The 12,500-nt window shown below is 37.7% G+C and overlaps 2 protein-coding genes across 2 annotated transcripts in view; one reads left to right on the top strand and one right to left on the bottom strand.

Annotated features, from left to right (window-relative positions):
* Positions 1-5,859, top strand: part of LOC138021897 (calcium uptake protein 1, mitochondrial-like) — a 12,200-nt gene extending 6,341 nt beyond the window's left edge. The window contains exons 4-8 of the mRNA XM_068868920.1: positions 1,665-1,805; positions 2,293-2,401; positions 3,551-3,640; positions 4,352-4,422; positions 5,108-5,859. Of these exons, the coding sequence (XP_068725021.1) occupies positions 1,665-1,805; positions 2,293-2,401; positions 3,551-3,640; positions 4,352-4,422; positions 5,108-5,221 (525 nt within the window). The 3' untranslated portion in view covers positions 5,222-5,859. The remainder of the gene's footprint in view (positions 1-1,664; positions 1,806-2,292; positions 2,402-3,550; positions 3,641-4,351; positions 4,423-5,107) is intronic.
* LOC138021895 (pre-mRNA-splicing factor RBM22-like) overlaps positions 5,734-12,500 on the bottom strand; it is a 10,650-nt gene continuing 3,883 nt past the window's right edge. The window contains exons 4-9 of the mRNA XM_068868917.1: positions 11,927-12,059; positions 11,708-11,808; positions 10,577-10,749; positions 9,026-9,226; positions 8,379-8,617; positions 5,734-7,567 (exon numbers count right to left, since the gene is read on the bottom strand). Of these exons, the coding sequence (XP_068725018.1) occupies positions 7,152-7,567; positions 8,379-8,617; positions 9,026-9,226; positions 10,577-10,749; positions 11,708-11,808; positions 11,927-12,059 (1,263 nt within the window). The 3' untranslated portion in view covers positions 5,734-7,151. The remainder of the gene's footprint in view (positions 7,568-8,378; positions 8,618-9,025; positions 9,227-10,576; positions 10,750-11,707; positions 11,809-11,926; positions 12,060-12,500) is intronic.

The raw sequence follows: 12,500 nt of genomic DNA on the forward strand, positions 1-12,500 counted from the left end.
GGGTCCAGAGATATTTAATTTTGAAAAAATAATTAATGTGTAAAATATTATGCGAATGACAGCACTGATGACATTATTCACTCAACCCAATGTAACATCAAGTACATTAATAGAGCTATCTCAGTCAATTTGTAGCAGAGACCATGAAACTTGGTAGGCTAATTAATAGTTCTACAGGTAACACACCTATGGCTATAAAGAAATTGGTTCCCGTGGCAACTCACTCTTTTCCAGTCCCCTGCAACCTGATTTCAACATTTTTGATAATCTTAAGCTAGAAAAACATTTAACAAGCCCACAAACTCGACCTGACATATATTTGTATGCTTGCATGATCACGCAGATGTGGCACCACTGGCAAATATCAAAAGAGAACTCGAAAGGTGGCCAGCAAAGCCTTTAATATCAGGGAGGTGTGGGATCCAATATGTTGCCATGGTAACAAAACTGGTATGCTCATATTGTGGAGCACATTTACTAGAATCTTACTGCAATGAATCAAGCATTTCTGATACAAATTGGCTGAGATATATTTTTTTATCATATTTGATCAAAATTTGGTTGAGTTTATGATGTCATCACTTGTCTGGACAAAAAGAGATATTTGAAAATAGTAAATAGCGTTCCTTTTCTCTTACATGACTACATGTTTTTGTCTTAAAATGGCTTAGATGGTAAAGATGCAAATTTTGTCACAGTAGCACTTTAAGCTCAACAACAAATCAATAGCATCACAAATGCAGAAGTCATTCATTACTAGTTTACTCAACGTTACACGCTCATTCAAAATCTTAAGCTAAGCGACATTCGAGTAGGTAGTTTTTTATTTATTGTTGGACCTTATTCTATTTTCGTATGTATTTAATAGAGAATTTCTTATATTTTAGAGATTTTATATGCATTTTTGTTGCCTGTTATTTTATATAATTATTGTATTCGACAATTTTTTGCTTAGGATTTGAAGTCTTTGCATTGATTGGTTACGGTTTGCCGCCCAATCAGCATAATTATGTAGGTCTGGGCATCCACAAGTTTAGATACTGCCATGATAATTACTATTTACAGTCAGGGAACCCTACCCTGCGAGCCACCATTAGTTTCTTTGAGTAAGCCGCCGTCCAGTGCCATGGACGAATGGATTAAATTTGTACGGGTAAAACGAGTTAGTAAACTTGTTTTAGTACTTGTGCATGCGTTCAGTTACAGAACTGCTGCATTTGGGTGAGCCGGTTGTGTGGTGATTCCATATTTTCCCCGTGAGGAAGTGATGTCAAATGCATCACATGGGGTGTGATGTACTTTGCACATGCTTGATGGAAAATCAAACGGTTGCTCGCAGTGGTTTCTCTCTCGGGAATTGCAGGAGAAACCAACTGCTTGCAGGGCATGGAAATACCATGGTTAAATAATATATAATTTTTGTGAATAAATCTGTTTTTTCACTTCCCTCCCTTTCAAAAAAACTCGCGCTTCGGTGAAATCCCATAATTTCAAAGATTGAATAACTTGATTATAATAAAATTATTTTATTTTATTAAGCAATGATTTGGGTAAATGGTCTTGAAACATTAGTTAAGAGCAATGTCAGAAAAGAAGTCAAAGAAAAAAAGTCAGAAAACCGGGCAGTTTTATAACTATTTTGATTGAGATGTTGTTGTTTCCAGTTCAATTCTTATGATCCAGTAGATGGTCGAATAAGAGAATGGGAGTTTGCAGACATGCTGTTAACCTACTCCAGTTTCCATGAAAAAAAAAAGCAAAAAATTCTCAGAAAAGTGAAGAAATTCTTCCAAGAAGACTCCCAGGTAGGAAAATAAGGGTGGTGAATGCTAAGCAAATTAATTAAGTTATCAAAGCCTGTAACAGGCCTAATATAAGGGATATGCAATATGCAGTGATTGCGATGTGCAGACAACATTTTGATCAAGGGTATATAGCAAAATATGTGAACTCATGTGGACAAAGCTGCCGAATGTCCAAAAGTAGTGTTTTCATTGCAATTGCTATATAATTGGCAATGACTGGTTCAAAAAAATTGATGATGTAAGTGCAGAACAGTTAAGACCACCAGGATTAAGTAACATCAATACTGATTGGCCAGCACCAATTTATTTTCCCACCTTTTGAACTTGTCAAGTTCTATTTTTTTATTTGTACTTGTCAGTTGAATTTGGACTGGTTCAAGGAACTGCTTTTGCCTGTTGCAGTTGCGTCAGGCCATTGTAAAATATAATGCTAAGGTTTACTGTTTTTTTCCTAGTAAACTGAAAAACTGCTCTATTCACTTTATAGGGAATAGCATTTCAGGATTACTTGGACTTTTTCTGTTTCATGAGAAACATTTCCGAGGCAGACATGGCTTTGAGTTTTCATCATGCTGCTGGCAAAGCTATTGATCCTGGTAATAACCTTGTTTAAATTGTTCTTTGTTCTTGCTAACAATCACTTCCATGAACAGGAGTGGTAAATTCCTGGTGAAGAGGTAGCTTAAAAGGCCTCTTTGGTAGGGACTTGGGTATGTTTTGTGAGTATACCTGTTAGTTCTTTCCATTCGCTCACTCCATCTTAAACCCCTGTATGTGTTCTCTGGGAGTTCTTTTCTTTTTAAACATAACCTCTGAGCCATCATCCCTTTCCAGTAGTGTAGCAGCTCTTGTAACCTGCTATTGTTTGGTATTGTTAAAGCAGCTTGTATTGTTTTAAAATATAAGTCATTGTTTCAATGATTGTTATTGTTTAGTCTTTTGTTGTTGGCTAGGGTAGCACTAGCGAGTCAATCACATTACACGTTATGATAGCTGCTACATCACCCATCCTTTCAATGTGCCCAATGGGTCGGGAAGCTTGCTTGCAGGCTACCACCAATTTTTCTTCCAATTACTTGATAATGTGTTACTCCTAGAACATGGCAGGCATGGTAGAGATCAGACAAAAACACTATTTCCTGTATCTCATTAAGGTTATCTATGGTAATCATTTGTAATTATTATTGTCATGACTTTATCTACCTAAAGAGGTTGTCAGATCTCAGCTTTCTAATTCTTTGGTTTATGAAATGTGTTACGGCATCAAGAGTGGTTATTAACTGATGCTTAGAACTCCTACCAAGATACAGGAAGATGCAAAGAGATGCAAGGAGCCTCTATCCATGTAATCATATACTTCTTCTGGGTTGGAACAAATAGATTTGGAACTTTTCCCAGGTTTATTGAGTTTAACAAAGAAAAAGAAAACAAAACAGAGGCAAAGTACTGTTTTACTTTTAATCTATTGCATCCTCATTCTACTTCAATGTTGACTCAGAAAACTGTTTTAAAAAGGGGATGGTGTGTAACCAATCACAGTTAAGTTCATGACACCTGATCAGAGATACAGAACCACAATGTTTTAACTGTTGCTGTTGCATTATATTTGTCATTCGCCTGATGGTCGTTTTCCTTGCAATACAAGCATTTCTAAATTATTATTTCAGGCTGTTAACCTTTTCTGAGGTTGATACAGACTGAGTGTAATTGGGCCGTCTTTTAACTTTCTTCTTTCTTGCTGGCAGAAACGTTCAAGCAAGTTGCAAAAACAGTGACGGATGTAGATTTAACAGACAACGTTGTGGATGTTGTGTACAAGATGTTTGATGAAAATGGTAGACAATAAAATAGACAGTCGTATTGCTATTTTGTAGACAGTCGTAGAACAGTACAACTTTCTTTAATAGTTTACCAAACATGTTTTAACAGCACTTTCATCATTGTCACTGTAAGTTACAAAGTCTGAAATCATGGTTGAATTTAAACAGCATGCAAGTTTACAAAGTTCGTTGTGTTGCGTGACATAGTTGATTAGCTAGTTTGCATATCCTTCTCTGTGCTATGATTGAGAATTGTCCAATGTAAGGAATTTTAAAATAGAACTTAGATGCTTCTTGACTACCTGAATGCGGCTGTTTTTCTGCCCTCGACTGCTTGTCTCCCTATTGATATATTAGGCTAGTTTTCACTACTTTCAAATCCACAATCTTTTTAGTGTGAAAGATGCTGATCCCCAGGAGCTTCCCACCATTCAGCCTCCTGCTGAATGTCTTCCATTTAAATGAACATTGTTATCAAGCCTTATAGCTTCTCTCGTTCCTGAAGAGACAAGGATTGTTATCTTACTATCTTTCAATCTACTTTCCTCTTCCTGATTAAGTGGCTTTGCTCACAGGGTAAGGATGCTTACTTTCTGTACATGCAAGCTTCTTGTACCGTAAAAGAGAGAAAAAAAAAACTATGAAGCCAGAAAAGTGTGTCAAATTACCAAAGCGTAGATCCATGTTGCTTACTTGATGGCTTTTTTTAACCCTTTTTTTTTTCAGACGATGGGGTCCTTAGCCACAAAGAGTTTGTTGTCGTTATGAAGAACCAGCTGGTTCGAGGACTAGAAAATGTAATTATCATATTTGTCATTATGAGAATTTATTATAACCCAAAGCCAAAGCTGCATGGCCAGTTACTGCTTAAGAATAGTTCCTAACTTCTTTCTGTAGTTCAAGTATAGGAGCTTCGTACATGTATGTACATCCTCACAAAATGACCAGCTAGGTGAAAAATAATAATTTTAATAAATAATAAAATTTATCAGTGGAGCACCACACTGGTCTCATGGTTAGTGCGCTGAACGCCGGATTGAGTGGTCCGGGTTTGTGTCGTGGCCGGGGACATTGTGTTGTGTTCTTTGGCAAGACACTTTATTCTCACGGTGCCTCTCTCCACCCAGGTGTATAAATGGGTACCAGCGAAGTTAATGCTGGGGGTAACCCTGCAAAGGACTGGCATCCCATCCAGGGGGGAGTAGAAATACTCCCAGTCGCTTCATGTTACAGAAACCAGAGATAAGCGCCGGCCTGATGGGCCTTCTAGGCTCGTAGCAGACTTTACCTACCTACCACACTGGTATGGCAGAGTGATGGATTAAATTCCCTTTTAATTTTTTTAGGCTTTCCTTTCATTACTATTTAACATTACAAATTGCAATGGTATCAGACCAAAGATGACCAGTCCATGTTATCTGGAAAGTTTTAGTTTCAAGAATATTTGTATGTAGTAAGGAATAAAACACTTTTATCTTTCAGCCAAGGGACACTGGTTTTGGCAGACTTATGCAGGCCATTTGGCATTGTGGGAAACGTGTCACTTACCAGACACTCCACCTCTACCCCAGTAATTCAGTAGCAATGGATGATTGACAAGATGTTTGAATTATTGCATACATGTCTAGCTGCCAGCTTCATCAAGGAATTGGTCCAATCAGTGAAACAGTTTTTGATCAAACTTGGAGAGCCTTGTTGGATAATAATTTACAACTCACTGTTGAGAGTTTCTGGACAGTCGTGTTTTGGCTGAACACAATAAAATTATACATTTTCAGCAGCTATTTAATAGTGGTTATAATATATAAATAATTGTTGTTATATGATAAAGTTCTCAACAAAACACTTGACTTATTAACGGACCATGATACTCATCAGTAATGATCATGATGCATTAACAAGGGACAGAAAAAACAATGCTCATCCTCAAAATAATGTACTATTTTATGCAACCTGGTAGTCAAGGTTTTTGTAAATAATTTTTTGTTATGTAGTAAGGTTGTAGAAGGATGAACAGTGATGGGTCTTTTTGCTGTATGGATAATGACCAGTAGTCTGAAAATTTATTATTTTAGTTTGGAATATTTAAAACAAGACAAGCAGGTGGATTATGATAATTATTATAATTAATTTTAATGCCTAAGAGGTCAGACATAAAGCAGCACTGTGCAGTAACATAGTTTGCTTGTGCTGTTAAAAACATTTTAAAAATATAATGACTAAATGAAAACTAACTAGCGGAGTTCACTTTCCTCGACACTCTGTACATTGTTTTCATTCTGAAGTTGAAAGAGTCATTGGAGAGATTTGTTTGCATTTTTTGGCAGGTGTGAAGCTGAAGACTGGCTGTTAGCCAAAAATTAGTGAAACAGACAGTTTGCTCTTAATTAAGGATGGTGCCTACTATTGTTCCTGCAATGCGTTCTGCACATTTCAAGACTCTAGTTTCCTGTTGGTGGTGCTTACCAATACAAAGATATTTTTGTGCAGTTTAAAACTATGCAGAGAAAGCAGAACTCAGCAAGTACTCTTGGTATTGGGGGTAACCTTGCATGTCTCAGAGATAATTGAGCTTCAATTTGGAAAAGAACCCCATACATTGCTTTGTATTTTAAAGCTTTTTACAAATATAATTCATGAATTATCTTTGAAAAATGCATGGCTACCCCCGATTATATTTTTGGATTTCAATAACATTTATTAAAAACCTGCTTTTCCTGCATATTCATAAACTGGTAAAAAATACCTTTGAATTACATGTAGTATGCACCATCCTTAAGTAGCAGGTACTGACCAGGTGATAAAAAGCAAGAAATACACTAAAACAAGATATTTTTTATAGACTTTTCACAAGTAGCATCTTGTCATTTGTTGTAAGCCAAAAATACAGCTAAAGCTCATCTTGTGCCAGCAAGGAGTTTTTGCAACGACAACATTGAGTCATTAATGGCTCTGGTTAAACAAGAAAAAAAAATAATATAGTTACTGTAATGCTACATGTGTGACATGCTGCCATTTTGCCAAATTTTAGTGCATTTATTTCCTGTACTCTGTAATGTGAAATGACCAAATGTGCATGCAACAATGAATGGTTTACCATCTATGTCCAAATCAATCCATTTCCAGGTTATTTCACCCATATCGCAGAACAAAAAGTGGAATAATAGTGAAAAAATCTTTATAGAGCAAAGTTGTAATTTGAACTGCGGTTGTCATTGCTTAAACTCCATAACCTCAAGGCACTACATACCAGTAAGACTAAAAAAGTATCTGATAAGGAAATTGTTCTGGAATGATCAATGTTAAAGACAAATGCTGTACTTAGAAGAACGAGGATGTTTTTCCGGTCTGGGTGCACGTTTGACACACATCCACAATTTCGCACTCTTCAAGTAACCCTAATTCATCACACTTATGGGACCTTTATGCTTGGGAGGATTTCATTGAGTTGTATGCATGTGGTACTGTTACCCTGAAGACAGCAGAATTAACATTTGTGTCATTTACTGCCCAGCAAACATTGGCTTTAAGAACTGGCAACTGCGGGGGCAGCAGGACGAAGTGCTTCTTCTCCACCTTTCCCTGCACCCAGTCTGTGAGGATCTTGTGATGGGTAGTGTATTGGTGGAGGACCAGGTGGAGGGCGTGGTATCCCTTGCTGCACAGGAGGAGGCACTCGGGGAGGAGGAGGAGCACCATAAAATGGAATTGGAGGCCTGAATGGAGGATGACCAAATGGTGGTGGGGGTGGGAATCCCCCAGGTGGGAGAGGTAAGGGATGACCTATAGGAGGAGGGGGCATTCCTGGAACCGGTCCAGGAGGAGGTGGCAAGGTGAGTGGAATAGGCGGTGGGACTGATGCTTGTGCTGCTGGTGATGGAGCATTAAGATTGAAGAAATTTGGTGGTTGGCTTTTGTTATCTGTTGGTGGTGGTGGAAGAGCTGAAAAAAATAAAAGATAATTCCATGATGAAAAATCAGTCCTTTAAAATGTTCATTTGTGACCCTCCACAGGAAAACAGTGAACAAGATGAATGCACCCGCACGGCACGTTAAAACAAAAGGAGCGTGAGTCAACACGTTAGCTGCGTGTTAGTAGCCTTCCTCATTAAAGTTGAGGCCTTTGTTTTTACACACTAAAGACAAAAGAGTGTGTGATGAGCTTTGCGTGCGCTTACACGCTTTCCATGTCAACTTCTAACATGCTGAACCTTGTAATAGGCCACTTAGGATAATACCATAATACTCTTTGTTTGTCCCCCCAAGCATTGTTTTTTGTTTTCTCCTGGGACCATTGTAAGACCCAAGAGAAACTGGAAACAATGCTTATGCAAAATTTGGGGGGACAAACAAAGAGTATTATGGTATTTTCTGAAGTGGCCTATTCTGTCGAACCCATGTTGCATGAACTATAAACTATAATTCTGTTATTCATCACCGTTGAATACAATTTTTTTATTCAATGGTGCTGAATAACAGAATGAATAGAAATACCACCAGCTCTGAGAATTTACATTCAATGCTTAAAAGTCAAAACATTCTTGCATTAAAAAATAAACATTTGTCATAAAAGTCATACCGTACTTGTATTAGAATTACAATAATTATAACGTCAAACAGTTCATATAATTTTATATATGCTGATGTCCAATCTTACCCATAGATCCCTTGCTTATAAAGCACATTTGAATATGTCTATAGAAAATGCGCTATATAAATTCATTACCATTCAGAATGTTATAATGGTACAAACCTCCAGGTAACCCTGGGACAGGGGCCAGGGTGGTGCCTCCCTGTTTCCCTGGGGTGGGTTGTTGTCCCTGAGACTTGCCCCACATGATTTTGAGCCTTCTTCCTTTGAGAATGAGTTTGTTGAAGGACCGTTCAGCCGCTGTTTCTGCAGCTGCTCTCGATGTAAAGCAAACAAATGCACAGTTCTGTCGTGGAACCATTGTTATGGATCGCAGCTCCCCAAATTGGTAAAAGTAGTCCCTGAATATGAAAAGGTTGATAATAGCTCGTTAATTAAAGCTTTCAAGGTAGAGACAGTGCTGTGCGTCAAAAAAAATAAGGCAGACTTTGCATGCTTGTGATTCATTGGGGAAAATGTCAGTTTCAACAAAAGAATACTAATTTTGAACAATTGATCTCTAGTCGAACTTAACATTCATTTTGCATTCCCAAGGTTAAACTTGGCACACGTGTAACATTTGCCTAGAATTCTGAATTTAACAACAACTAATTGTTTTAGGTGCCTCCATGGTATTTCCAGATACAATTTCTCAACATGCAAAATGCTTGCATGCATGACTAAAGCTGGCAGTCTAATACACTGTACATACCAAGAAAATAAAGCAAGACAACAAACAGCTAAATGTGACAGTTATATAAAATCCTCACCTCAGGTCTCCTTCCTCCACTTTTCCTTCAAGCCCTCCAACATAAAGGGTAGTGATAGCTTTATCTGATGGTGGCTCCAGGGACGGCATGCTCTTTGCCTGGCTTAACAGTCTTGTTGCCACTGGGTCGCTTGTTCCATAGTATCTGTCTTTAATGTTCTGATCAGCTAAAGGATCATTTGGGTCTGTGGGCATGTCATGTCTAGGTATCATGATGGTAGATCAAAGATACAGGATCAACACTTTACCATGATGAAAAAAGTAAAGAAGCAAGTGCCCTAACCACTTCTCTGTATGTACAATGTACTTCCGTACAATGTACTTCCATACAAAGACCTCCCTCCCCCCCAAAGAAAAGAACACAAAACTGTAGCTCTCGAGAACCCCCTTATCTCATTTAATATTTATTACAGAACAAAAAAATGCTTAGTCACCTCAAATGAAGAAATCATAATTATCACAATCATTGGTGAGAAAAGTAATGTAATGGCATTGATTACATGTACATCAGTTACAAGCTAGAGCATTCATCTGATGTTATTAATGAATCAAATGGAAAGTGGTGACTGTAAGAGGTGGCTCGGTCTTGTCATAATTATCATCTGAGAAAGGTTTCATAGTTATCGAGTGTTCTCCAAGATGTTTTTAACTCATTCTTTTCTTTTTAATCCAGTTTGCCACTTTTCTTAAAATAACCCCAACTTTCAAACTGCCTTGCTTTGCTTTTAAGTCTCACCAACACATAACACACATTTGTCTACCTGCACTTCAAATATACATTCATTGAGTCCTTTGAGGGAACAGATGAGCCCAACAAATTTCACTTGCTGCCAAATGAGTGGCTTCATAGCTCAGTTGGTAAAGCGTTGCAAAGGTATCCATGGGTCATGGGTTCGAGACGCATTGAAGCCACATTCTTTAATTGTCCAGCTAGTGCAACGAGAACTTATCTCATTCATACATATTAGCACACAGTTAGCTATATAACTAATTAAAGGCAAATATTGTTCTTGTTCTAGAGATTTAGCACTGTGACAGCATTTACATGAAATGGCAAACTGCTGCCCATTATAAAAGCATCAAAAGTCTCTTTTCTCTTCCTTTTGGAGAAACTGATCAATAACTGCAGGTAACTGGCAACAAATGGACTAAAAACAAACACGGTTCTTTCATTTTAGGCAAAACCTAATCTTCAGCCTGAGCTTTGCAGTTTAATTGTGATAAAAAACAGTGCCAACTCTTTATTAATATTTTAAATTAAGAAAATAAATGCCACCAAGTAAATGTGACATAAATGATTGTATCCAAGCACTTAAAAAATTACATGTAAGTACAAGTGGCTATGTACATGTAGTGGTTTACGTTTTTTCCTTTCTCCATTTGTTTTTCCAACCAGTTCAATTTGGATTTTTCCTTTGTTCCAGATAATAATTTTATGATCTAACGAACACAAGACATTCAAGGAAAAATAAAAATTGAACTGGTTTCAAAAATTTTAAACCAAGGAAAAATTTGAAGCACAACAGCCATATGTACACCAGTGCACACCAACCTGTAAGGACATTCATCTCCACGCTTGCACTCTCCCTTAACCCAGAATGAGCAAATATGGGGTCGGTTTCTCTTGTAGTATGGTGTAGTCCTTGCAAGTTTTAGCAACAAATCGCTAGGTGCATTGGCTTTCCCAAGTGTTCCCCCAGGGGTGGTTCCATCAGAGTTGGCCAACTGGGAAAATTGAAATGAAATGATATTATGTAAATTACTTTTGCATGCTCAGGAGAAAGTGGCCTCACCAAAGAAATAGAAGAACAGGTTTAAACTACTGCATGAACGGCGAGTGTCGAGAGCAGATGCCTTCCACCAATGAGTCCTGGGTTCAATTCCCACACTCGGGGTCATTATGTTGGTGAGTTTGTTGGTTTCTGTTCTGCTCCAAGAGGTTTTCCCCTAGATACTGGGGTTTACCTTTCCAATCAATTTGCCATCGTCATCATCACCATCATCAAATTAGAGGAAAACAATTAGTAAATAATGTGTTTTGAAAACACATTATTTACTTTTTCTACTCTAATTTGATGATAATGAAGATGGCGATGACGATAATGACAACGATGATAAAAGACTCTGATTTAAAGTCCTATCTAAGCTTGAGACTTAAAGAAAGTTATTAACGGTAGTATGTTCATGTACTAGTAAGTTCCAATAGGGATCCAAAGACCCAATGTTCTGGTGGAACCTACAATACTGGTCAAGACTGTTGGAACAATTCCCTCTTTTCCCACTACCGCCATTACAACGTTGATTTTTCACAGTCTCTGAAATCAAGATTAGTTCATCGATCGCTTGAATGTTTCAACATTGTCTTGGGGGGAGGAGCGAATCGAAAAAGGCATAGAAAGAATAACATGTGCTGCTCGTATAACAATGGAAGCATGTACAGTAAATTCTCTTCGCCCAAATTTGACAACATTAATGTCGTTAAGTCTTTTAACCCGGGGTTGCAGCATAAGATTTCCTCTGGGCCTCTAAGACCTACATGTGCATTGTATTGCAAAACTAAGGTTTTAAGGAGAGTGAGATTGAGGAGCTTTTTTTAAAATTTTCATGGAAATGTGACTAGGGAGTTTGACATTTTGAGATACTGCGACAGTTTAGTCAGTTTTAATCCTTATGAAACACCCACCTCTTTCTCAACATTCTGAGTGTAATACTCTTTGTTGACATCAGATTTTGGAACATCATCTTTCATCCCCAGGGCATGGTCTCTCACTTGCACCGGTAAACCTACGAAAGAACAAACAATGCCATGTGTTACTGCTTCCAGTCAGGTCAAAGCAAAGACGTCCCTTTTGAATATTTTTATTAATCTTAGCTTCATTTTTTTTCTGGAAACCTAACCTACCATAGTCAAGATCAAGTAAGCATGTCTGGCAGACATTCTTTAACTTAGCGCATGTCTGACAGACTTCTGTTTTCTTGAATCTCATCCGTGCTCCTGGGCACCAGCGAAAAACTGTGAATGGTCGAGCACAAATCTATAACAAAGAAATATCGGTCATTAAATGAAATGCAAAAAAAATCAGGAAAAATACCAGACTACCCCTCTACTGGGAATTTCCTACCTTAAATAAACTACAGCTGTACATTTTGTATTTGCTAAGAGAGGAAACCCCAAGTGCCAAAAAACCCCTGGAGCAGGGTGGACCAACCAACAAAAACTCAGCCCAATTATGGCACAGTCTGCCCCCTCCTTTTTTGTTAATACTTCCTTATCACAAAAACTGGTGAAAAAGAGATATCTCTCGATTATTTTGAAATTAAATGTTACTCTAACCTTCATTTTACTTTTACCAGCTGTTGGCTTTGAAAAGAGCATTTGCAGCTTAGATATCTCTATCTTGAACAACATGTTTACCCAGTATTGTTACTTGTTTAGTATTATTATTTTTATCTTATAGTGTCATAATATCATCAAA

Source organism: Montipora capricornis, chromosome 10 (genome assembly GCF_036669925.1).
Source record: "Montipora capricornis isolate CH-2021 chromosome 10, ASM3666992v2, whole genome shotgun sequence".
In the NCBI taxonomy this organism is placed as follows: Eukaryota; Metazoa; Cnidaria; class Anthozoa; order Scleractinia; family Acroporidae; genus Montipora; species Montipora capricornis.